This window comes from Mastigoproctus giganteus, chromosome 1 (genome assembly GCF_048544385.1).
Source record: "Mastigoproctus giganteus isolate SK-2022 chromosome 1, ASM4854438v1, whole genome shotgun sequence".
NCBI lineage: Eukaryota > Metazoa > Arthropoda > Arachnida > Uropygi > Thelyphonidae > Mastigoproctus > Mastigoproctus giganteus.
The window spans coordinates 86,678,827-86,706,333 of NC_143575.1; the positions used below are offsets into that span (position 1 = coordinate 86,678,827).

Below are 27,507 nucleotides of genomic sequence, written 5' to 3' on the forward strand. Positions count from 1 at the left end.
GTTTTTCCAGAATTCTTTAATCATTAACTTGCCAACACCATCTCTTCTGCAAATCATCTGGCTGGACTAATGTTTTCTTTAAACAGTTGACCTTAAATGTGTAGAGTGCACCTTGATCGAAGGCTGTTATATATTTGGGGAGAAATTTGACTCTAATGTTATTGACATCTTGTTTATGTTGATTTGTTGTCTAGGGATATTGTTAGGAAGACACTTTGTGCATGATATTATTATTATTGCAATATTTCCCTACAGCAGGGGGGAGTAGGGAAAATATTAGTATTAGTATTAGTAACGGCCGCATGGTGCAAGAAAGCCTATGGCTTATGCTGCACCAGGCAAAAAAAAAAAAAAAAAAATCCGAACAAAACAATGATAAAAACAAAAAATAAATAAATAAATAAAATAAATAACTAAATAATAATAATTAATAAATAAATAAAATAAATAACTAAATAATAATAATTAATAAATAAAAAAAATAAATAAAAAGGAAATTAAACCTATCATCCTATGCGCTTCCCTTACCCGAAAGTACTATCCAGATGACCTTTGAATTTCCCCAAACTGTCGGCCTCTACCACCCATGAAGGCAACTTATTCCAGTAATTTATAACTCACTGGCTAAAATAAAACTTCCTGCAGTCCAATCTAAACATTCCCCCCCCCCCGTAACTTGAATTTATTATTCAAAAATTTGATCACCAAGCAACAGGAAGAAATGCCTTTTTTATATTCTTGAAGAGGCCTTGGATTCTCTCAGTGATAAACTAGCATGGATTTCAATTTTAAATCCTCTTCAGCATTTGTTTCTAAAAGAACGACTAACCTACCTTTTGGTGCCTTAAATCCAGATACAGATTTTCCTCAAAAAAAAATAAAAGTCCTTCTGGGTTCTTTTCCACAAAGAGAAGTCTCATCTACACTGAAGGCTTGATGTGGTAAACAGTCTCCTTCCTCTATAATAGTTTCCAAAGTTTCATGAGCTATTTCATCATTAGTACTAGCTCTCTCACCAGTTAATTTCAAGTTGTGTAGATTAGCTTCTTTTTAAAACATTCAAATCATCTGGAGCTTGGCACAAAGCTTTCTCTTGAATTATCATTGTGTTTAATGAGCTCATTGTTGTGTTTGGTCTTCAATCCAAATTATTAACAATGCCTCCATTTTCTCCATCATCAAACTATGCAAATGCTGCAATTTCATAGCCGAATATGGAATTACATCTTGTCTGCATTTCTTTATTTAGCTTGGAGGCCAGCTGACTAATTCAGCTGGCCTCCAAACTAAGTCCACAATTTACCAAATTTATTAATTAAGTCATACAGCTTTCTGCTATTAGGATATTAAATATTTAAAATTGTAACAATTTATTTGCACATATCAGCAAATGAACTGTTACAACTTCAAATCACCTCACCTGCACTAGTGGTTTTGTACCACATATATATAACACTTATAGTAAACTCTGTTGTGGTGCACTACTGATCAGTTTATCATCCATTAATCTGTTGTCATTTTCATGGCATATTGTCTTTGTACTTATTTCTCACTGGTCTTTTATAATTGTGACTGACAAGGAAAGTGGCCTTTGCTAACTGATCAACAGGGAAGGGTGGTGTTTTGGTTAATATTTTAGGCTCTATTGCAGGAGTTGGTAAATCAATATCTTTTTTGAATGAAGAGCCATTTTTCATCTAATTAAAAAAAAAAAAAAAAAAAAAGAATCTGAAGAGCCGCACCTCAGCTCAAGCTGTGATGGGGGGGATTTTTTAAGAAATGGAATAGAGTGGGAAGGTGTTCTATTAAATATTATATTTTTTGAAATATTATTTATTAATACTGAAAACACATAACAAATATCCAGTTAGGTACAAATTAATGTGACTTTTGCTGCTGAACTTCTTGAGTGAGTCTCCAACATCAGGTGAGTATGCTGTAATTTTCATCTTTAAACATGCTGAGAGACCTGCATTATTCAGACAGTTTCTTGATTTATTTTTAATATAGTTCATGCTTGAAAATATTTGCTTGCAGAAATATGTTGCTTATTGTACATGTGGCTAAAAGTTAAAGAGCAGCAGTTACATGTTCAAAGAGCTGCAGGTTGCCGACCCCTGCGCTATTGGAATGTGAGTTGGAAAAGCTGCCATCTCATACATTAATTTAGTTTCTTTGAAAATAAATCATTAATGATATTAGTTTTTAACAAACTTTAAATGCTGTTTTATTAATACGTATTCCTTTCTAAATTGAGAGAAGGTATCATCCCTCTGATGTATTGTAAACATTGCACTGGAAATGAAAAACTTGCAAAATAAAGTTTATTTTGTTTTATGGCTAACTGAACAATTACAGCAAACTATTCTCAGGTGTCTATTATGGCTATATTCATTATAATATGAAATTCAGAGAATATTTAAAAATTCTGATTTTAAAGTAGTTTTACTATAATATTGGGAAGAAAAAAAAAATAGAGGAAACACTGTTACTGCAAAAACAGGTAAATCAAAACATCAAAATTTCACTGAAAAAACTACTCCAGTAAAACTCTCTACAGTTAGAAAGTAGAGCAAATGTCAATCATTAATTATAAATCAATAACTTTTGTGCAAAGATTCCATTTGTGTGCCAACTTTTAGGTTCATGGCAACCACTACCACATTAATACTAATGCATAATTTCAGATAAAATGTTAACTATTTCTTTATAATCTTTAAATAACAAAAAAGAGTGATGTAATAAAGTAAACTAAAATTTTAGTAATTTCTTAAACTTACCCAGTATTTGCCTTGGTAAAATATTCATATTCTGTAAGGTGTCCTGTATCCATCTCATGGATAAGTTCAAAGTCTGTTTCAATATCCTGAGTTGTTATAGGTCTTGCCTAGGTAGAGAGAAAACAATTATTATTATTATTATTAGCCATATGGTGCAAGGAAGCCTGAAGCTTATGCTGCACCAGCCAAAAAATTCTGAGTTACCCTGAGAGAGAGAGAGAGAGAGAGAGAGAGAGAGAGAGAGAGAGAGAGAGAGAGAGAGAGAGAGAGCTCCAACAAAAACATGATATCCAGCTCAAGACCATGGGTGTGCCAAGCCATACTCACCAGATGTTGAGCCCCTGGGGTAAATATAATTTACCAAAAGCTTATAAAATGCTCTAAAAGTTTCTGGTATACCACATAAAGAATAAAGTAATTGGAAAACAAACAAGTTTTGCTCTACATAGTCACCTCTAAGCTACACATGTGAAGCAACTTTCTGTCATATTTTCTAGCCTACTTATTTAATATCCACCCAGACTTGAGTTCATCTTTGTTGATGCTGCTGCTCTTGTGACCCCTTCTGAATTCAGCAACCCAGTTCTTAAGAGCACTGTATGATGGACAATCATTGTATAATGTTCTCATCATAGATTTACTAAAACACTTTCCAAAAAAAATTTTTTTTTAAATAATAATAAATGTTATTGGGGATTATTGTGTGACACAGAGCGAAACAGAAGACAGAATAAATAATGACAAGTTTAATACTAATTGTAAAACACACATATATTAAATATTAAATACATACAAAAGCTTTCGGTTATTATGGTAACCTTCATCAGTCAAACTGACAGTTAAGAGTGTGGAACATTAGGGCGTGTACTGCCAGGCATGTATATGAAACTGTGTGATGCAATAGCTAATTGTTTAATGTTGAAGCCTGTGGCTGTGACGTATGTGAACGGTGCCAACGTTTGTCATTCATCAAAATGGTTGCTTCAATAACAGGGTAGACAAGACATCCACTGCTTCTTTTGACTGAGGTATTAGAGCATGTGATGTTCAATGACTCCAACCACACACATCGCCGGTAGTGGCAGGACCTATCTACAATCATGACATTGCGGTGCGGGTCAATGTCAATAGTAATAAAATAATAAATGTATTTTATTACTACACAGCTTTCTTCCTTGTGAAATTGTTTGTCTCAGTGAATTTCTTATAACAACAAAAAAACAAATAAAATAAATAAAGTAATATTTCAGACAGACATCACTCTAAAAAATAGGGTTACATAAATATAAAATGTTTGCAATTTAATATTACCATGTTTGCCTTATTTTCAGATAATGAAATACATTGTGGGCACATAACTTTTCAAATACCTCTTGTATTTAAATAAAAATCAAAGAATTACCTATATGATCACTACATAATACATGCATTTACCATTTATCAGCTTTTACTTCAGTATTTTTGCATATCAGATCAGATGAGTACAATATTCAATAACCTTAAAACTGTCAGTCAATTAGATTTAAATGCTAAAGTACAAAAAAGACACTGGACAACAACTATAGCAGAGTATTATCTGAATTCTGCCTAGTTTCTAAATTTTTTTGTAAGTTTTTTTTATTAAAAAACACATAGAGAAACTTCACGTGCATGCAGAGTTGGCATCTTACTGTTACTGCACTTACAAAACAATTCACCACAGACTGTGTACTGAGAAGTGTTTTGGGATTGACTGCCACAACATTACCTATTAGAAATCATGTAATTTGGTACCTTATTATCCATAATAAAATTAAAACCTTGAATATCAGATCTGTGCTGCTGACAAGAATCAAAGTAATGACAATATTATGAAGAGCGTGATAGATATGCAGCTCTGGTTTTTTTCAGGAATTTATTATAACTGTCATTTGTTTAGCAAATTAATCTTCAAAATAGTTCTTGTGATGCTGAACACATTTGCACCATTATTCAAATCAATGGAAAAATCCATATTGGTAAAATATAATAAGCTGTTGTCTTGTCAAAGCTTTTATAGCCACTTTGGTTTCATTAGTGGCGTTAACCCATTGTCCACAAATACTGTTTATCACTGAACTGAATAAATGGAAATTAGGGGATACCAAATCTAGACAGTACAGTAATGTGACATAACTGCCCCATTAATTTTGGCAATGATAGCAGTTGCGATGAACAGTGCAGGAGGAAGAGCATTATCATGAATAGCACAATGGAATCAATATCTTTTTTTGTGGCCGCTTCTTGGATGGACACTTTAACTCCTTGGGTATTGAAATCTAGAATTGATTGTTACTTATCTGACTGTATTCAGAAAAGCATAAAAATAAACTGTTTATCCTAAAACACCGGTGCCATAAACATGTGCAAAGACTGTGCAGTCTAAACTCTGTGGGCCTAGATGAGCAGCGTGATGCTACTCTAACTGTATCTTAACCTCTGAATCATATGAGTGTGCCCAAGTTTCATCTCCTGCCATCATGTTTAAGAAAAGCACTTCTTTTCTCATTGGTCTTCAAGTGTCATCATATACTAGTGCATACTTTAATCCTTTTCAATTTCACATCCTGTTAAGTGATAGCAAATTCTCTTGGCTGACACTTTTCCACAATTCCTAAATCATTAATGACTGTTTCCACAGCATTATATGAGCCCGTCAGAAGAAAAGCAGTATAAGTCAGTGAGCAGTTTTTGACTCATTCCACGTTTCATGTTTCGGTTTTTATTTGTTGAAAATAAAAGTAATAACGTTTTCATTCAAGTTTGGTGCACTGTTCAAATCGACACTGCTCGCTCCGCAGTTTCTTTGATCGTTTTATCACCTCTAAAAAATGCATACTGGCAACCTGCCAACTAGGCATTGACTCAACCACTGGGGCCAAAATGTGAAACTGTGTAGTGCACAGTTCCACCTACGGTTAAACTTCAAAGTTGAAAACGATTTAGTGTTTTTATTCATTTATTATTGAAATGATTATTGGAAATAGAGGATGAGTATATGCGGGCCCTATCAATAAAAATATTCATTGAGTTGCATTGTTCTTCACGAAATTTCATATAATTCCATTGACTGTATATTTAGATAAAGCTGGGGGGGTACCGCAGTGCCTACAAACGAGCCGCCCCTGGTTAGCAGTAGGTCCAAAATAATGAAATTATTTAGGGTATCTAAAATAGAGGTACCCTATTTAGGGATACCCTTATTTAGATATACTAAAATTTTAGTGTATCTAAAATAGGGTTCCAGGCTATTGAAATCCGTCTCTGGGTGCAACGGCAGTTTGCAGTAAGATAAAGTTAAGGACTGCTAACGTGTAATAAATCAAAATAATGATCAAAATTAATTTTTGTTGTTATTTTGATAAATGTAAAACTGCTTCTTCCAGATATAAACTACTAGTCTTTGATTTTTTTGACAATTTCACCCATCATTAGAATCTACCTTAACATAAACTACGGGTTTGGTATTGTGTAAGGAACATGTGTCCATATTTTGGTTTTCCCAACAGGGCCGCATTTCTTAGATCCGCCAATGAAAACTGTTTTTATTGTGAGTTTTATGTTTAGGGACAAATTCTGAAGAAGGTAAATTCATGAAAATAGAGACGTCTTTTTAAGATAGTTGTATTGCTGTCTAAGTCAAGCTTACTGAATTTCTTTATTGCTGCTAAGTACTGTTCTTTTTAATTACTATCTTTTGAGGTATTGCTGTCTAAGTCAAGCTTATTGATTTCTTTATTGTTGCTAAGTACTGTACAAGTACTAGGAACAATAATACTCATCATGGCGACATGGCCAGTACCGCACCCATATTAAGAGTGAACAAGGTACACAAAATTATTAAGGGACCTATTCATTTTTGCAATAAAAAAAAATTTAATTTTTTTTTATTGCTTTGCTTTGCAATTGTTTGTTTTGCAATAAAAAAAAATTTAATTTTTTTTTTATTGCAAAACAAAAATTTTAAATAAAAATTTTTTTTTGTACTTTGTTGCGACTTCCAGGGACTCCTATCGCCGAAACTACTACATATGCCGAAGGCATACAAAAATCAGACATGCGCACACGTATACAAAAATCGACATGCGCAGTGCAGACGTAAATTGACACGCGCACATGTAAATGGACATGCGCACATGCATACGTAAATCGGCATGCGTGCACACATAAATACGCCCTCCGCACGCGCATACCTAAATCGACATGCATACGCGCACTCGCAAATGGACATGCGCATACGTAAATGGGCATGAACACACGCGCATACATAAATCGCCGTGCGCACACACATACCTAAATCGACATGCATACGCGCATACCTAAATCGACATGCGCATGCGCATACGTAAATGGGCATGTGCACGCGCATACGTAAATGGGCATGTGCACGCGCACTCATAAATGGACATGCGCACACACATTTTTTGTACTTTGTTGCGCTTTTTTCCTAATGCCTACATCGTCCATTTAGGCATACAAAATTCAGACATGCGCACGTGCATACCTAAACCGACTTGTGCATGTGCATACCTAAATCGCCGTGCACATGTGCATACCTAAATTGATATGCATACGCGCACATGTAAATGGGCATGCGCATACGCAAATGGACATGCCTGTGCATGTCCATTTACATACAATTGATGATTGATATAAATGTGTGCAATGTAGTTTGACACTTGGAGACATCTAAAAATATCAAAGTGCCATATTAACTTTATGCACAGCAGTGATGATAATACAAATTTCTTTGGTGTCCCACTGTACATTCACTTTTTAATAGACAGATTAGACTCAACTTGCTGCTTAAAAAAAAAAAAAACTAATTTTGTTTCAAAACAGAAAATTAGCAAAAATTCTGAAGGTAAATATGACACCTCCTACATTATAACAAGAAGCATTCATTTAAACATTAGAATAACCAGGTTAGCATTAAAGATTAAAGTTAAAAATGATATGTTTTGTTTAAATAAATAATAAAGAAATACTTTAAAAATTTTATTTTTTACCAAAGATGTACTCCAGTATTTCCAAAACATAAACACCAGCAAAAGTACTTGCTAAATGAATCATTGATCTTGTTTCTATGTCATCTGGGGAACTGACAGCTCTTCTAAAGAACTTGTTATATGGAGTTCTAATAAAAAAGCGTGTGTAACATCTGCAACCTTCCATGAGTGGTTTGTAAATCCCTTTGTTCCACCAAAAAATATTGCAGGGAGAATAATCTGGTGTTGAACGTTTTACTGCTCCATGATAATGCACCAAGTTATTCTATAACATTAACTAACTTAAATCCAAATGTAAAAATAATATTCTTGCCTCCTAATACCACCAGCTTACTGCAACCTATGGACCAAACAGTAAATGCAACATTAAAATGCTTCTATTTACAATGTACAATTAGCCAAGCTTGGCTAATTGTACAAAGTGCAGATGACACCATAACTCTGAAAGACTTTTGGAAAGGATACAATATCTCAGAAGCAGTCAAAAATATTGCCCATTCTGGGAAAGAAATAAAGCCAACAGCAAAGAACCACTGTTAGAGAAAACTGCGCCCACAGTTTGTTTCTGGTTCACAAAGTTCACAAGGTTCTTAAGAAATTGAAGAGCAAATCACCCAGAAAGTTGTAGAAATGGGATTGAAGTTAGATTTGGAAATGAACACTTCAAATATAGAAGAGTTAATTAAGCCTCATTCAGTTGAACCTAAAAATGATGAGCTAACGGAAATCAGCATTAGCATTAGTAGAGGCACATGACACAAGAAAGCAAGCTTATTTAGCATCAGCAAAAAAAAAAAAAAAAACTTTCCGTTTCACCCATCCATTCACTCCAAAAGTTTGTCTAGTTCAGCCTTGAATTTATTTAAGTTGTCAACATCCACAACGACAGATGGAAGTTTGTTCCACCAACTGGCTAAAGACAAATTTCTGCACATCTGCATATTCTACAACCATCCTTCCCCAATTTGAATTTATGCTCAGATTCCACACCTCAGGAGGGGAATCTGAGCAAGAGGAAGAATCCCATCAGTACTGAGCTTACTCAAACCATTCAAGGCCTTATACACCTCAATCAGATCACTTCGCAGGGGCCTAGTCTCCAAATAGACACTGCAATTTGCAGAAGTTAAGCCTAGCTTCGTAACAGCAACCCATTGTTCCACTCCCTTTTGTTTAGATGATCCTGCAATGCTTCTTTAACCAGTGACTCCATTATTTTCTCCGGAACACAAGTTAAACTTGTGTCACCTTTTGAACCCCCTTTGTGAATTGGTGATACATTTGCACACCTCCAGTCCATGGGAACCTCCCCTGGGTCCAAGGAAGCTCTCATAATTATGGCTAAGGCTTACTTCGTTTGTTGCCTCCTTTAATATAACTGGGTAGATCCCATCCACCCCAGGTGCCTTCCTTAGGTTAAACTTCAACAATTTCTCCTCCATCAGTTAAACCAGTTATAAAATAAACCATAAATTAAACCAGTTATAAAATTAGTGGATTTGGGTCTAAAAAGGCTGAAGGTGTATAAAGACATTCTTTAAACTTTTTTTACAAGGTGAATTCATCAACTTCAGCATCACAATAGCAGGCATTATCAGCCAAGCTGTTTGTATGCTATTCCACAATCTCCTCTGTATTCAGTGTATTGTCCTATTTTAGAACTTAAAAAGAAAAACATGCTGGACATTTTACCTTTTTTTTCTACCTATCTATCACTCATTTGTCAAAAATGTAAAATTAATATGAGAGAGAGAGAAAGAATCTGATACTGGACCACTTATGGATGCATAAGTGAATGGATGAATGGATGCCATAATTTAAGATTTTTTTTTGTAAGTTACAATTCTTTTGCAAAATGTTTTCTTTCAATAAAAATTCAATTTCAATTAGTTCAGTAGCAAAGCTTATTATATTAGTACTCAGCTCTAGATCTGTATTGGTTAGGGTTAAATTTACATAAAGGAAAGTAATTTTGATGACCAACTTATGACGACAACATTGAAAGCTTCTCGTCCAGCTCTTGGTTTTTCAACAAGTGAACCTTCTTCATATAATTTTATAAATGATAACCAGGAAAAAGTGGTGCACTTCCTCTTCCTAGAGACATGTTTTTAAATTAATTAATCTATTAAAAATTACTTTCCTTTATGTAAATTTAACCCTAACCAATACAGATCTAGAGGTGAGTACTAAGATAATAAGCTTTGCTAAGAATTTTAATAGATAATCAACAGTACTTCAAGTTTTCAGCTGTAAAATTAGTCATTATTAGTTCAGTAGTTATTGTTTAGAGGGAAAGTGATAAAAGTCAAAAAGGTGTGAAAAAGGAACAGGATAAAAATAAATAAAACTAGAATATAATGAACATTATATTCCAGTTTTAGGCAGCACTAATGTTGATTTATGTTTAATTGTCTTAATTTATATTAATGTGTGATTTTTTGTAGACCTAAACTCAGAAGCTCTTATTTCTCAAAACAAGGAACTCCGATTTATACCACTTTTCTTTTGAAAGGTTCCACATTTGCATCTACTGAACAATCTCCAAATTATTCACATTTGCATTTATTGAACAATATCCAAATGACTTATGCATTAAATCCATTTTCAGTTCTTATTTGTCAATACAGCAGGTCTCCCAGGTCAATGTTTATTTTAAATGTGTTTTTCTTTCTTCCTGCTTAAATTTTTTTTATCCATTTTTGGATACTGCTAACATCAACTGTCTTTATCATAAACATTATTCAACCTCATATGGATGTCAGTAGCCATGTGGCTCTCGCTGTACAGGAATTCAATAAAGGGAGTTTGTTTTAACTCAATATTCATGGCTAATGTCCACAAATACAGAAAGAAAAATAAACATAAGAGACAATTCACTTTTTTTTAACTATGCAAAGTTTCATAGAAAGAAAATCACTAATATGCTTATGAGAGGCCAATGGGCAATAGTATTAATATTAAATAAAGGCAAAATAATGCAGGGAAACCAAACTTATGAGGTGATTGAAAATTTTGTGGAATAAGGCTGTAAACAACAAATAAGGGTGCTTAAAGGCTACTGTGAGTATTAATGGCAAAATGATGCAAGGAAGCAAATCTCAATTTGTACAAACCTTCCTTAAATTTATTCATGCTACTCACTTCACAACATTAATGGAAGTTTATTCTGATAACTGTTATTACTCCTTGACTGAATGCCAAATTCTGCACACCTATTCTGTCTCCATCCTTTTCCAATTTAAATTTATGTCCCCTTATATTTTCATCTGAGATAAGGTAAAGATGCCATCAACATTTACTTTACTTAATTATTTTAATGACTTTTACACTTCAATTAGGTAACATACAAATGTCTAGTTTCTAGAGATTGTGATTTATGGAGCTCCAGTCTTTCTTGGCAAGAATATCCGGCTAAAGTAAAGAAAGCCTGCACGAGAAGCATGCAAAAGTTCGATGGAATTTACCGGTAAAAGTACTTTGCCGTAACAGCATTTGTATTGTTGCTCGCTCGGTAAACAGACGGTGGGTGTTATCGGTCTAGAGTAGAAGTTGAATCCCACGGGAGCTTGAAACCCTCCCGAAGTGTGGGTAACCTGATTTTTTTTTTTAAGAATCACTAATTGAATTAACTAAATTGAATCACGAACAAAGTCATATTGGAAGTTCTGGCATCTTAAAAAATGTTCGTAACGTAGTTTCGCCGGTAAACTTTTTCAAAGTTAGCCATGCTTCTCATGTGGGCTTCCTTTGCCTTTGCCTTTTTTTTCTTAATAAACAGTTTATCCACTAGTCCACCAGTGATTCTAAATAAACAGGTCAGGTTACCCCCTCCACTTCGGGAGGGTTTCAAGTTCCCATGGGATTCAATTTCTACTCCTGACAGATAACACCCACTGCATGTTTGTTGTTGTTATTTGGTTTTTAGGAGCATTAGCAACTAAGGCCATATTGTTCCGGGGATATGCGGTGGTCATTCCCTGACCTTTCCGCATCCTCCGTATTTGGTGGTCACGGGCTTGAACCCCGGTCTAATCAAGAAGCGTGTGCTACGCACTGCTGCTCCTGCCCACCTGGCTATGGAGGTGCCACTGGATGTTTACTGAGTGAGCAACAATACAAATGCCGTTATGGCAAAGTACTTTTACAGGTAAATTTCATTGAACATTTGTGTGCTTCTCGTGAAGGCTTTCTTTACCTTTTGTGCCTCCCACTAATCTTGTGCTACTCCTCTCTGCACCATAAACAACAGTTCTATATCATTTCTAAAATGAGGTTTCAAAACCTGTATGCAGCATTCCAGATGTAGCCTAACCATTGCTTTATATAATGGAATAATCACCTTTTGTTTCTGCTGGCAAAGTTCCTGTTTTTTTATTGACAGAATTCCGAAAGCAGCTTGTTTGCACCGCTCAAAAAGTTATCTTGGACTGGACAATTAACCATAGATTGTTTTCATACTCCACTACTTTGAGTTTGGTACCACCCAAATGGTATATTATTCTGGAACTACTGCTACCCAAATGCTGTACTTTGCATTTATCAGTGTTAAACCTCAACTACTATTTTCCAGTTCACAGGTTTAGTGAATCTAGATCTCAAAGTAGCATAGCCCGATTAACATCATTAAGCACTGTTTCCCTTTGAATTATCAGCAAACTTAAACATCAAAATTGAAATACCAACATCAAGATCACTAATAAATATTAATATATATCGTAGGCTTAACAGGCTAGTTTATAAAACTGTTCAGCCTGCATTAATCTTTGTGATATTCTGATGTAAATCCTTTGCTCAATTTTTTCATCAATTTTTTGGTAAAAGGTTTAACATATGGGATTAAACAGACTTTCATGCTGTCTAGACATAATGCGTCTATCTCTAATAACCCCAGGGGCTCACATCTGGTGAGTACGAGCTTGGCACACCCAGGGTCCTGAGCTGGATATCATCATTCTTCTCTTTCTTGATGATTCCCTTCTACTTCTGACTCTCTCTCTCTCTCTCTCTCTCTCTCTCTCTCTCTCAGGGTAATTCAGAAATTTTTTTTTTTGGCTGGTGCAGCATACGCCTCAAGCTTCTTTGTGCCATATAGCTAATAATAATAATCTGGTGATGGCATTAGTCCACAAAACTTTTCAATCATACCCTGTATTTAGTGTCTGCCCTTAAATTAACATTACTCCTGGTACAACCCTCATATGTGATAGACGTGATAATTCATCACATAACATAGGATATTTTTTCATGTACCAGTCCACCTTCCATTGGTGCACATATGTTTTGATTTCTTTAAATCTGCCTATAATTTCCCAAAATTTGAAAAAAGTGTCTCCTCTAAAAATGATAATTATAGCAACTTCTTCACAATGGACAAAATGTAACTTTTTTTGAATATGTAAAAATCTTTATATAGTGACTTCTTAATTTATGCATGTTTAAATTATGCAAATTTAAAATAACGTGCAGCAACCATATTTAGGGAAAATGCCACCAGAGGCCAGCATGATAGCTCGCCTTTTTGCTCATTTTGTTTTGCTGAAGATTGTAGATTGGTCATCTATTGGAAGTGCATAATTTTTTTATTTTGTGTTTATTTTTACTTATTTTGTTTTTATTATTACCCTTATGGCTAGTACGCATCTTTGTAGTTCTAGTGAAAGTAATGGTAAGAAATAAAAAAAAAAAAAAAAAAAAAAAAAGATTTTGCTTGAAATGAAACTGGAAGTGCTTAAACGCATTAAACAAACCTTAACATTGAAGGCTCCATAATGATGGTGTAGTGAGTTTTCTGTTGCATCTAGAAGTCTCTTAATTTCTGTGTACGTTTCTTCAACTTCTTTATCATCATGGCTTGATGTCAGTGCATGTATCATTATAACCTTTAGTTTGTACCTCTTAGAAATCCCGAGTAGCAGTAGTCTTGACACCCTAGGTGATGTACTTTTGAATTCCAAAATGTTGTTTTTAATATCTTTATGGACCAGAAAACCGACTCCACCTTCACTCTTTTCACTGTTTCCGTTGGTATACATCAGATTTTCACTTGTAAGTGATTCATTTCTTGTTTCAGCCAAGCCGATGATATTCCAATTCATGTTTTATAATTCCTTTTCGAGCTCTAATATTCTGTCTTCACTGATGAGCATTCTTACATTGTAGCAGGCCAAGTTCAGTTTCTGTGCATGGCAGCCTGGTCGTACCCAAAGATTCTTTGTACCCTCTGCTTCCACTCTGATCCTCTCACTGCCATAAGAGGGAAAGTGAAAGCTGTTGAGAGCCATTTTTTCATTGCGTTGCCATATTCAATAAAGTGCTGGAGAGTTTGGTCTTTTCCTCTTCACGCTGACCAGGCATCTTGAAGAGAACCTCTCTACACATTTGTTGCCACCAAAGTGATGCAACAGCTCTTACCAACAAGGAGGTGTGCATGAGTGGATTTTAAGGAGACAGGCCAACTGGACTTCTAAATCTTCTAATATAGAAAGATATTGGATCCATCAGTGTTTTAGACTGTCTGATAACATGCAGAATGCCTGTTCCCTTCTAAGCTCCTAGAGGGGAACAGGCATTCTCTATTATATAAAGTATCTAATAGTATATAAAGAAAATAATATTAGTAAATAAAAAAGGAACTGAAAAAAGATTAAAGTATTTCTGAGTTTTTCACTTAGAAATCCAGGTTCACGACTATCTATCCTCTTCGTTGATGTCCTCTATAATGAACTTATGTTCAGATCTCTATGGGGAATGTGCTGGTGCCCATGCTGCACTGTTCAGAAAGGAGATATTGTAAGACACAAGCTGAAGATAGAATACGAAGAATGTGAAGTATTGTATACACCAGCATTTCTCAATCTATGGTCTGTGTAATTTATGAAAGTGGTCCACTAGACTTTACAATAAAACAGAGATTTTCTGCAGAAGGCAATAATTCCTATTAAAACTGATGGAAAATACACCCGCACTGGACCAGTGTGGCAGATTATGGTCCTTTTCCCTTAGCATGAATTGTTGAGGAGGCTTTCATCCTGCAGTGGGTTGATAATGGCTGCACTTTACCTTTTTTTTTACCTATAAAAAAACTAATATATACTGCACATGTTAAACATGTCTACATATCATTGTACTTAAAAAAAGTAATTATTGATATATGGGCATGTTAGTTTCATATTTTTTGCAGTCCATGCCTTCTACTCAAATATAGAGTAAAAAAAAATATTGTCAAATATAGAGTATAAAAGTGGGCTATACCTGAAAAAGTTTAAAAAACACTGATATACACCATCCCATGTGGCTGTGTATATGTTGGATGCAACAGAATTTCCCATCATTCTATATTACAAGTTAGTTAATGTATGCAAGTCAGTCAATATCTCTTTTCCCAAAAATGAAACCTGTATCAATGATCTCTCCTCCCTCCAAAATCTTGAATATAAGTTTATTATGCGGAAGTAGAAATGATGTAGATGCATAACCCATGCTTAAACAGCCTTTTCATACTCTTTGACATTTAGTTAAGAATTATATTTAGATTAAACCATGCACACCATCAAGCATCTCTCATATTGTGGAGTTATATTTCATAACTGGGTTGTCACTATTGCAACAGGGTACCTGCCCACCCACTGATAATGAACCCAACCAGCTTCAAAATGGTGCCATCTGGGTGGTGGTGCCCATCTGAGAATAAGTAACAATAGTCTTCTCTACCAGAGAAGCATTACTTATTCGAAGTACTGCAATATCTAGGCAACTCATTGTGAAGGTATTCACAATATGAGATGTAATAAAACAATGCATGCATACTACCTGGGTAGTAGAAATGATGGAGATGCATTACCCATGCTTAAACAGCCTTTTCATGCTCTTTTACATTTAGTCAAGAATTATATTTAGATGGGTTACAATTTCTGCAATACAGACCATGGGACTAGAGCTAGAATATGTCTGCTAGGAGAAAAAACTGATGATATAACAAATAGGTTGTTAGGTTTTAAGTCTAAAGTCTAAAATCAGTGTTATTATTCATATGGGAACAAGCAATAATAATTTCACAAGAACTAATGATTGGATAATTATAAGACTATGCTAAAAAAATGCCATGGGTTAGGATCTAATGTATTTGTCTGCAATCCTGGATGTACACAATAAAAGAGAACACATGCTGAATGTCTTGGGAATAACTCTAGACTTGAGGGATTTGCTAGGTTTTTTTTTTTTTTTTACCAGTTGGTTGTTAATTACTGGAATAGGTTTTAAGCAGTTGAGGCTGGCAGCTTGGGGAAAATTCAGAGCTCAGCTGAACTGACACATTTCTGTATGTGAAACACTGAAACACATGGGTAGTTTTTATTTATTTATTTATTATTTTTTTTTTTGGCAGGTACAGAAAAAGGCTGGGACATCCTTGCACCATATGTCTAATACTAATACTACTCTGGATATTTTCATAGGTGTAGTCTTATCCATAATTATTAATACCACAATTTCATAATTATAAATTGAGAAAATGCATACAGAAATAAAGTTGAGTAAAATTTTTACACCTACCTGCAAGATATAAAAATCATTTCCAACCTTTGCCCATTCAATGTCACGTGCAGAGCCAAAAGCTTTTTCTATCTGTTATTTAGAAAATCAAAATTAAATAAAAAATATAAGCAATAGTTATTTAATCTGCTGTTGTGAATTACTGTATACGTGTGTGTTTGTGTGTCTGTTACTTCCAAACTTCCAAAAAATTACTTTACCTCAACCATTTTAACTAAAAGTGAAAAAAGTATAGAATACCAAAAAATCTGTGTTCTTAGATGGTTCATGATATGTAAGAAAAAGAAAATTGGAAAAATTGTTGGAAGATGCCTAATTCATAATTTCACATATGGGCAAATTCTAATTGCAGAATTTTATATACATAAAACTTTCTGAGATGATTTAAAAAACACTGGGATACTCAAAATATAAAAGAAAAATGTACTGTAAAGATGTATATTCAGCCACTACTATTCTTCACATTCCTTCTTCTAATCAGTTTGAAGGCACATGATAATCCATAACAACTCACCTGTAATGTAATTATAATTATTCATTTGTAATTACTGATTTTAATCATTCAACTACTGAATTTCTTCTAGAAGTTTTTCATGACTTTAATATGACAAGAAGTCAAAATGGTTTCATTACAATATTCAAATGAAAATGATCACAATGGCCATAATAAGAGTAAACTGTCAGGAATAATTTTATTTGTATATCTTGCAAAGCTTGAAGGCAATGAAAAATAGCAATCTCTTACCAAAACAAAATGGGAAAAAATTATTATAAAAAAAAAAAAAAAATGGATATTAGCCGTTCTCTTACCAAGACACCATGTAGTAGTGGATCTCCTTTTCAATAACCTTGGAACAGGATTCCATACAAAGAACAAAGCTCTAATACAATATCCAAATGTGCTATGAGCTACCAAAGGATCAGCACAGCCCTTAGGCTCCAGGTTGAATGAAAAGAATCTGTTGGAAGGTAGGGCTAGTTGTGTAGATGGTATACACCCAGTTATACAAAGGAGGCAGCAAATGAGTATATTGAAATGTTAGGATTAATTGTGAGCTCTTCATTTAGATTAGTGGTAGTCTGCCTAAACTGGAGAAGTGTCAATCTTTCCAATCCACAAGGGTGAAATTTTAGAGGAAATGGGCAGCTACAGGCCTCGAACTTTGATTTCTATGGTGATGAAAATTATGGAATCTATGATAAAGGATGCATTACAGGTTCACTTTGAAAGGAATAAAATCCTAAAGCACTAGTCCTCAAAGTGGGCAATATTGCTCCCTGAGGCCAGTATGATTCTATTACCATCCTATACCAATGCCTTTTCATTTGTTTGTATTTTATACACATTTCATATACTGATTATCATAAGCATTTATTTACTTTTAAGTTTTGGTGCTGCTAATGATGCATATGCACATATTCTACATAATTTCATTAAAATTTAATCATTAAATTCTTTGTTTCGGAACAGAAATAGGCAGATGCAGAAAAAAATCAAAGAAGAAATGTAGACAATATAGTTTGAATTTTTGAAGTATGAATTTACACCAGCACCAATAAACCAGCAGCTGCCAATGTGCCTAATATGTGAAAAGGTCATTTTCTAATGAGGCTATGAAGCCTTCCAGGCTAACTGAAACATTTGAAGAAGGCATATCCTGACATGGCAGACAAGAACTTAATTTCTTTTCAATCACTGTGTGACAAATTTCAAAAGTGGTCAATGTGGTCAAGCATGTTTTGCAATGCTTCACAACAAAATACAGATGGTTTGTGTGCAGCATGTGACTGCTAAGTAGGGAAAGCCACATACAATTGGTGAAGAACTTACCAATACCAGCCAACCAGCCGTTAGTGAGGTTCTGAGTACTGTTTTGCATAAGTTATCATAATTATATGATATAATTAAAGTGATTCCTCTCAGCAACAATTCAGTGTGAAGATGCATAATGAAATGGCTGAGAATGTGGATACACTGTACAGCATACTAAGGACAACAGAATTTGCATGATAGCTGGATGAGTGGCAGGCAATGCATCTTTGATTGTCGCTTATGTGTGCTTTATAAAAGATGAAAGTTTGGCTCAAGAGATGTTATTTGAAAGGCAGCTAAAAACAGATACTAAAGGGAAGTCAATATTTTGCATTGTTGCGCAGTTCTTCAAGCAGTTCTTTTTTTTGGCAAAAAAACATTGCCAAATGTCTTTACAATTCATTGTGTCATTCATCAATGTCTGGTTACAAAAAAACCTCAGTGATTGCCTACACAAGTCATTACACTCTGTCATTATTGCAGTGAATAAAATTAAAGCCCATTCTCTCAATGACCAACTGTTTTGGGAGCTCAGTGCTCCTCAGCACTGAGCTCCCAAAACAGATCAGAGGATGAAGATTTTGAATATTTAATAATGATAATTAGTAAATATTCAAATTTTTTTCAATATTTTCATTGGCTAACAAAAGGCAACTGTGCGAGACACTTTTACAACTTTTTTGACACTGTTGACACTTTTTGACACTGTTGCGGAGTGTTTTGAAAATGCAAATGCTTTGCTCAGTGAAGAAATGAAAGAGAACAGGCATGACATTGCTTAATTATCAGAACTATTTGCAAAGTTAAATGCAATGAATTTACAACTACAAGGAAATGAGGTCAATCTTATTAAAGCCAAATCTACCATCTCTATGTTCATTTCAAAGTTAACTCTATTCAAGAGCAATATAACCCATAATGAGCTATACCAATTTCTGAGCCTGGCTGAGTTAGAAGAGAAAGATGGTATACAAGATGATGATCTGCAAGTTTTTTGTGACCTGGATATGCTACATAAATATATGTCTTGGCGACCAGAGGATCTTCTTTTGATGGAAATTCCAGATTGGATGATAAATCCATTTTCAGATATTGAGAAAGTTGGGGTAGCGGAAGAAGAATTAATTGAGTACAAAATGACACCAAAGGTTAAGAAATCATACCAAGAGTTTTGGTTACTGAAGGAAATTTCTGATTGCTATCTCGCACTATGGACAGTGGTTAAGAAGCTCCTTGTTGCATTTCCAACATAATATTTGGTGGAACGTGGTTTTAGTGTAGTAATCCAACTTCTCTCCAAGCAAAGAAATCAACTCCAGATTAAAGATGGTGATTTGTGATTTAAAACTCCTGCTAAGTAACTTTAAATCAGACATTGAGAAATTGGTATGACTTCATCAAGTCCATCCACCGTATTAAGAATTTGTTGAACAGTGAAGTAGTTACTAAATGTGGTATATAAGACTTTTTTTCTTTTTTTTTTGTTAGTTTTTTGGCACATCGGCTTCTGTGGCCATAATGCACCTCCCAAAGTTTTTGCATTTTACTCTGATCCAAGCCTGAGGCGGGATTCGAACCTGTGACCTTTGGTTTGCCAGGCACTTTACCCACCTGGCTAGTCCGGTTGGCATAAGACTCTTGCTAAATGACTATCAGACTTTGAAAAGCTGGTATTGCTGGATCATGTTCATCAATTTTGTTTAATTAATTAAACTATAAAGTTTTAATTGGATTGTGAATAAATGTGCAATTAATTGTTACTGTTTTGAATCTTATTGTGTTATTATCTTCCTTTGTGCAAGAGCAGATACTTCAGTCGGTCTATTCTAAATGTCCTCAATAAGAGAAATTAATAATTGGATAAAAAATTTCATTTTAGTAACTTCTATTAACCATATCAACTGATGAAATTTTTTGATCATTGCCAAAGATAAAAAAAAAAAAAAATATATATATATAGGATAGGGTATGGGACACTGGGTATGAGTTTATAGAATAAAGTGGCCAAAAAGGTTTGGGTACCACTGTCTTAAAGTGATTGCAATATGGATTTGTAAAGGAGAAATTATGCTTATTTATCATGATAAAAATTACTATGATATCATTAAAAAGTAGTTGGATGTAAGAGACAACTTGAACATTATATACCAAGATGTTAGTAAAGCATTTAACATGGTCCCTCATTAATGGATACTGTTTAAACTGGAGCTAGTTACAACTACTATTATGATCTCCAGGTGGATTAAGGGATGGTCCGGTTAAGGTAAGTGGATGGTGGATTAAGGCAGGGGACAGGAGCGTTATAAATGGACATTCTCCAGAGGGGACTAGAGCCACAAGATGGGTCCATCAGGGATAAATGCTAGGGCCTCTCCAGTTTATAACTTTCTTATACAAGACTGACTGAGGGAATAGAGGATGCACTGTCAAAAATTTTTTTCAGATGATATGAAGATCAGAAGGTTGATGAATGACCACAGCCAGGTCATACATTTTCAGAGTAATCTAAAATGGCTACAAAGATAGTCGACCAAATGGCAATTATCATTTAATGCTGCTAAATGTGGAATAATAATCCAAGAGCAGATTTTACATTAGGAGAAGAGAAGTTAAAAGTGCTCAATAAAGAGATGAATTTGGGAAGGGGGAGAGACAAACATGAAAAATTCTCCATGCAGTATAAATAGGTAACTAGCAAGGTACAAAATGATTTATCTAACTTCTGCATGCAGAAAACAAGATAGGTAGGTTATATTTCTGTAGGATATATACAATCGTTATGAGACTTCAAGTGGAATATTATATTCAGGTCTGGAAGGCACATTAAAAAAAAACAAAAAAAACCTGAGAACAGAGAATGAGAAAGGGGGAAAGCTGTTTAAGCATATAAGCTCTTTAGGAGAGGAGCAAAATGAATGAGGGAAGAATACACTCATTAGAAAAAAATGATCTCAGGAAGTTAACACTAGCCTACAAGTGGTTAACTGCTGGAATAAATCACCTACCAGGGTCAATGAACTTGAGAGTTTGGGAAGCTTCAGAGAGGAAATGGATGATGGGCATTTAATGATGCTGGGTGCTGTATGATGGCTAGTCTAATACTAAGATACAAACTTGATACCTTTTCTAAAGTTTTTTTTATTTTTATTAGAATATGAACTCATAAATAAAATAAGCATGCTCACCATAATACCAATATTACCTAGTTGTACAGATTCAGCCTCTGTTAGACAATAGTACTGTTGATTTTGTTCTGATATTTGTTCTTCTTCAATCCCGCCACTTTCTGCAAAGAATGAATACAATAGCTATGACTGCAGTAAGACAGAGATGATATACACAAAATTTTTAATGAAGACAAATATTTAAATGAATAAATCATGTAATATCTCACCTGCCATTTTAATCTTAATGACCTTTGTACCAACAGTACTACACTGAAAGGTCAAAATGTCAGTGAGTGATCTTTTTAGTATCAGAGTATCTGGTTCTGCTTTTGCTGACACTACAGACTAGAAAAAAAAAAAGAAAGAATAAAAAAAGACTGCTAATAATATATTAGAAAAGAAGTATCTAATAAGAAGCAATTGATCAGAAAATAAGCATGCACAAAATGTGCCAAGGAAACAAAAAATTTCAAATACAAAATTAAAATCATATACATACTTAATTATTTTAGTTTTTATTTAATTTTGATTTTAATAAGATGCTGGTTTATGCAACAGTTAACCTGACAAAGAGTGCTCATTTTTTACATGGATTTGAACTTTTTCTTTAAACTTGTTAGTCATTTTATTAATGGGAGATTGATGCTGATACTAATTTCTCAGTGATTCTTTTAATTTGATTCTTGCAAGGCCATATATTTTAAATAATTTTTTGAAATAAAAGTGTACTTGTTGGTGCACTTTATACATAGGTGCACCAACTTGTAAATATTGTTGGAATATTGACAAGAAATAATTTAGAATTCTGCACTTCTCCTTTTTTTTTTTTTAAACGAAAACTTCAAATATGAAAGGTATTCAAACCTATAGTACTATGTGCAAGTTAAAGGGTTTGAGGTCAGAAGATGTTTGCTGACATCAGATTTGAATTTCTGTAGATTGTAATTCTTGGGAAATATGTGTGAAGGAAGGTTGCTCCAGAAAATAGAAGATATAAGTCAGGAAGATAAAAAGTTAGTTCTGTGAGTTTTGAGTTGGACAGTGAATGGATCACAACTGGTTAAGGCACATGTGTGGACTGGTTTAGAAAAGAGCAGTGCATTACAGATGCCAATTTAGAAGAAGAGTGCCTGTGGAAGTATCTATAGAAAAGGCATGCAGCAGAAACCAAATGTGCATGAGACAGAGAGTAGAGGCTTTGTATGAAATGAGTCATATTAATCTGACTGCCTTCTTTTAAATGGCATCCAGAAGCTTGAGAGAGGTTTTGGGTGCACAATCCAGGTGTGGGAACAATATTACAAGTGGGTGGAGTAGGGCAATTGGCAAAAAATGACAGAAGAGGAACAAGCTACTGTTCTGTCATTTTTTGCACAGATTTAGAGAATAAGTGGAAAAATTCATTAGGATCTGGAGCTTTCTTAGTATTAAGACTGTTAGAATTCTTCTAAAATCCTTCTGCTGGAAAACCAAGGGAGGCATTAAGTGAAGTGCACTGGGTATGGGAGGTTGATTTGGTAGTTGTTGGCGCATCGGCTTCTGTGGCCATATTGCACCTCCCAAGGTTTTTTGCAGTACTTTGATCCAAGCCCGAGGCGGGAATCGAACCCGCAACCTTTGGGTTGCCGGGCAGGTACTTTACCCACTCGGCTAGCCCGGTCGGCGGGGGGGTATGGGAGGAGGTGCATCAGATGTACAAGAGTTAGAACAAAAGTACAAAAGTAGACGTTATCTTTAGCAGAAAATGCAATATAATAATCAAGTTGTAACAGCAGTGGGAGTACAGAGGGGACAAAAGCTGAGACAACAGTTTGGCAAGAAACCAGAATTTACAATGACCATTTGAACAAGAAGCAAGTTGTGCTTCTTGTTACAAATGCTTTAAAAAACTGTTTAAAATCAGTTTAGATTGATTAATAACTGTAGTATATCTGGTTCTGGGTTAATTCTCAGGGGCAGAGCTGCATGCCACCGGACGGGTCCTCAGGTTGCGGATAGGGGGATGGCTTTCAGATATGGAGGCTAGCTACTTTGGTGGCCCCGGACAAGCAGCGCCAGCTACTATCAGAACGTGGTGGGACAAACCTGGTAAGTTGTCCCTACAAAATGCCACACAAACTCTACGACGGTGCTGGGACTGTGGCGAGCCTATGCCGCCACCTTAACCAAAGCACAACCAACCATGAGGGAGGGCAGCGGTACCCCTCATCATCACCTGAAGGCAGAAAATGGACTCGGTTTCAGAATGAACTTGCAGAAGCACCCTTGGCATACTCAAGACTTTGGTTCTGCTACTGTGATGTGGAGAGCAATGGGAAACTACCACATTATTTATCCCATGTTTTAGCACTCATGAATTTTCCACACATTTCTTCAGTGGGTGAATTTCAACGAGACCTTGGTCAGTCAAGAACCAGGTGTTGTGTCCGGCAGGAGAAGATGTAAGGCTTCTCAGGCCATCAACCAACGAAATCCTTACACGAACCTTGGAACATGGAACATCAGAACTCTGCTCCAGACAGGAAAGTTGGAATGCATTAAAAAAGAAATGAGATGATACCAACTCAAGATTTTAGGATTAAGCGAGGTCATATGGAAAGAAGGAGACTTCTGGAGTGATGAATTCAGAGTAATTCACTCTAACGCCACAAACGGACAAGGAGGTGTAGCACTAATTATGGAAAGAAAAATCGGAAAAGAAATAACAGACATACGAGTCATAGGTACAAGAATAATAACAGCAGTACCAACAGACATGCTGATCGTCCAAGTCTATGCCAATGTCAAACCACGAGGAACAGGAAGTAGAAGACATCTACGAACAACTGGAGGAAGTACTCAAAGACACACCATCAAACCTCAATGTGGTAATCATGGGAGATTGGAATGCGGTGTAGGAGAAGAAAGAGAGGACAAGATCACACTGGAAATTACGGACTGGGAAACCGAAATGAACGAGGGCAGCACCTTGTAGATTTCTGCAGACAAGAGAAACTCATCATCACAAATACATGGTACCAAGTTCCCAAAAGAAGAAGGTATACATGGAAGAGCCCAGGAGACTCAAATAGATATCAGCTAGATTATATCCTAGTAAAAGAAAGATATCGAAACAAGTCAGAAAGTCCACAGCTTACCCAGGTGCAGATGCAGATAGTGATCACAATCTTGTAATGTTAAAGAGCAGACTAAAATTTAAAACACTAAAGAAAAGGAGCAACAGGAAGAAGTGGAATTTAGAATTATTAAGAAAAGAAGAAGCAGAGCAAAAATTCAAAGACACAATAGGCAAAGCAGTACAAAAAAACCTTAATGAATCAGTAGAAGAAAAATGGAAGTTTATTAAAGAAACCATCACCAGAGCAACAACAGGAATTGTAGGCTTCAAAGGAACAGAAGCGAGGAAACCCTGGATCTCACAAGAAATATGGACAAAAGTAGAGGAAAAAATGAAATGGAAAACCAACAATACTGAAGGTGTAGCAAAATATAAGAAATTAAGGAATGAACTACAAAGAGAGTGTAGGCAAGCAAGGGAAACATGGTGGAGCGAGAGATGCAGATTCATTGAAGATCTAGATAAAAAAGGCAGATCAGATCTAGCTTTCAATGAAATTAGACACTTCACAAGGAAGAAGGGAATAAGATCCAGCACTATAAACAACAAATGTGGTCAACTTTTGACAGAAGCTGAAGAAATAAAAACAAGATGGAAAGAATATATCACCGAACTCCACTAAAAAGACCACCAACAAGAAATAGAAATCAAAAGGAGTGGCTCAGAAGACAACACGGAAGACCTGCCAATAACCAAAGAAGAATTTGAAGCGGCACTAAAAGCAGTGCCTAATGGAAAAGCAGCAGGAATTGACTCCTTGCCCATTGAGCTCATTAAAGAGGGTGTTGATGAGCTACATGAATGTATTTTCACCTTAACAAACCAGATGTACAAAGAAGGTTCATGGCCTGAAGATCATTGAACAGCAGTTATGATCCCATTCCCCAAAAAGCACAATAGCAAGGAATGCAGCCAACACCGGACTATCAGCCTTATCCCACATGTATCCAAAATACTACTAAAAATAATAAAACAGAGAATCAGTGACAAAATTAACAGATATTTAGCACCCAACCAATTTGGTTTCAGGAAAGATAGGGGCACAAGAGATGCCATCACAGCCCTAAGGCTCATGGGAGAGAGAGATTTATTGACCTAGGAAAAAATCTTTACATCTGCTTCATTGATTACGAGAAAGCCTTCGATAGAATACAATGGCCAAAATTCTACTCAATCCTGGAAAAAATCCTGGATGAAAACATACTAAACTTAATAAAAAAATTGTACAAAGACCAGAAAGCCATAGTATACATTGATAACTTGGAAACAGACCCAACAAAAATAGAAAAAAAGAGTACGACAAGGCTGCCTACTATCACCAGGCCTATTTAACCTCTATGCGGAGGAAATGATGGCAGAAGCCCTTGGAAACAGCAATTTAGGAGTGACCATAAATGGCAAACAAATAAAAGCAATAAAATTTGCGGATAATCAAGCAATTGTAGTAACCAGAAGGAGTGACCTGATCGAGATGTTAAAGCTGATCAACCATACAGCAGAGGCTTATGGTATGAAAATTAACATGAACAAAACGAAGTGCATGACATTCTCAAAGGACCCCAAAGCTATGAACATCAAAATAGGAAACAATAATATTGAACAAGTAGCAAAATTTAAATATTTAGGACAAATGCTGAGCCAAGGTGTCAGATGCACCAACGAAATAAAAGCAAGATTTGGGCAAGCAAAACAAGCTTTCAAGGAAAAACAAAAAATTCTGACAACAAAGTATTTGAATGAGCATATAAGGAAAAGAATTCTAAAATCCTATGTTTGGAACATGGCCCTATATGCATCAGAAACCTGGACAATAAACAAACGAGACGGACCGAGAATTGAAGCATTTGAGATGTGGTGCTGGAGAAAATTCAAGAAAATAAGCTGGATCAAAAAAAATACCAACGAAGAAGTTTTAGAAGAGTTAAGAGAAAAACGAAAAATGATAAACGTAATCAAGGAGCAAAGAGGAAGGTGGTTTAGACATAACCTAAGACACAGTGAAATGTTAAGCCTGATTAAAGAAGGAAAGATTAATGGAACTAGACCCAGAGGGCAACCCAGAAACAATTTCATAAAGCAACTGCAAAGGGATAGAACAACAAGATCATACCAGGACTTGAAGAAGCTGGCACTCAACTGAGAGATGTGGAAAAAAGTCATCAGTGCTACCAACCAGTCATAGAGACTGAAAGAATCCATGATGATGAAGTATATGCAGAAGATAAAGCTGAAGATTTGGATACAAGCCAATTTTGATATGTTAGGTTCTTATTTTGAAGAGCCTTAGCTTATTTATGGGAAAACCAAGGTTTAGATATAGGATGGGATTTTAGAGTAATCTGACCAACAAAAGAGGAACAGAAATCATTCAGATAATTCCTTCGTACATTTTTGTGATGAAAAATAATACGAGACTGAGAATGCTATGAGAGGATCACTAATATCGATCAAGTATGTTAAAGGGTTACTTGTGATGAAAAGATCATAGGTGCTGAGTGTGGGGTTAGGATTTTTTTGATATTCTGTTAGGTAAACAAACAAGTTGTGTAAGGTCATTACTAACTGAAGCCTCAATATCTTGACAAGCTGGGTCTGTGTAAATAGAAAACTGAAGCCAGCTGAAGTTGTAAACATTAAAATCACTAAGGTAATTTACTTAACTGAGAACTGGGAATTTAATAACTGAGAGCAAAGTGGAGGAGAAATTGTTGAAGTTAAACATAAGAAAGGCACCTGGGGTGGATGGGATCTATCTAGTTATATTAGATGCAGCAAAGGAAGTAAGCAAACCCATAGCCTTAATTATGAGAGTTTCCTTGGACAGGGGAGGTCCCAATGGGTTACACAAGTAATTACAGACCTGTTAGTATAACTTCTCTTTGGGGAAATTAATGGGGACACTGGTTAAAGAAGCACTGCAGAATCATCTAGACAAGACTGCAGTTATAGTTCAGACACAGCACGGTTTGTTAAGGGGGAGTCTTGCCTGACCAATCTGATTGGATACTATGTCATGGTCACGAAAGAACTGGATGCAAAAAATAATTTT

At 35.3% G+C, this 27,507-nt stretch overlaps 1 protein-coding gene across 1 annotated transcript in view; it reads right to left on the minus strand.

Moving 5' to 3' along the window:
* LOC150090969 (uncharacterized) overlaps positions 1–27,507 on the minus strand; it is a 206,047-nt gene that overhangs the window by 101,604 nt on the left and 76,936 nt on the right. Inside the window, exons 9-12 of the mRNA XM_090378931.1 lie at positions 21,568–21,685; positions 21,359–21,459; positions 16,361–16,432; positions 2,781–2,887 (exon numbers count right to left, since the gene is read on the minus strand). Of these exons, the coding sequence (XP_090235057.1) occupies positions 2,781–2,887; positions 16,361–16,432; positions 21,359–21,459; positions 21,568–21,685 (398 nt within the window). The remainder of the gene's footprint in view (positions 1–2,780; positions 2,888–16,360; positions 16,433–21,358; positions 21,460–21,567; positions 21,686–27,507) is intronic.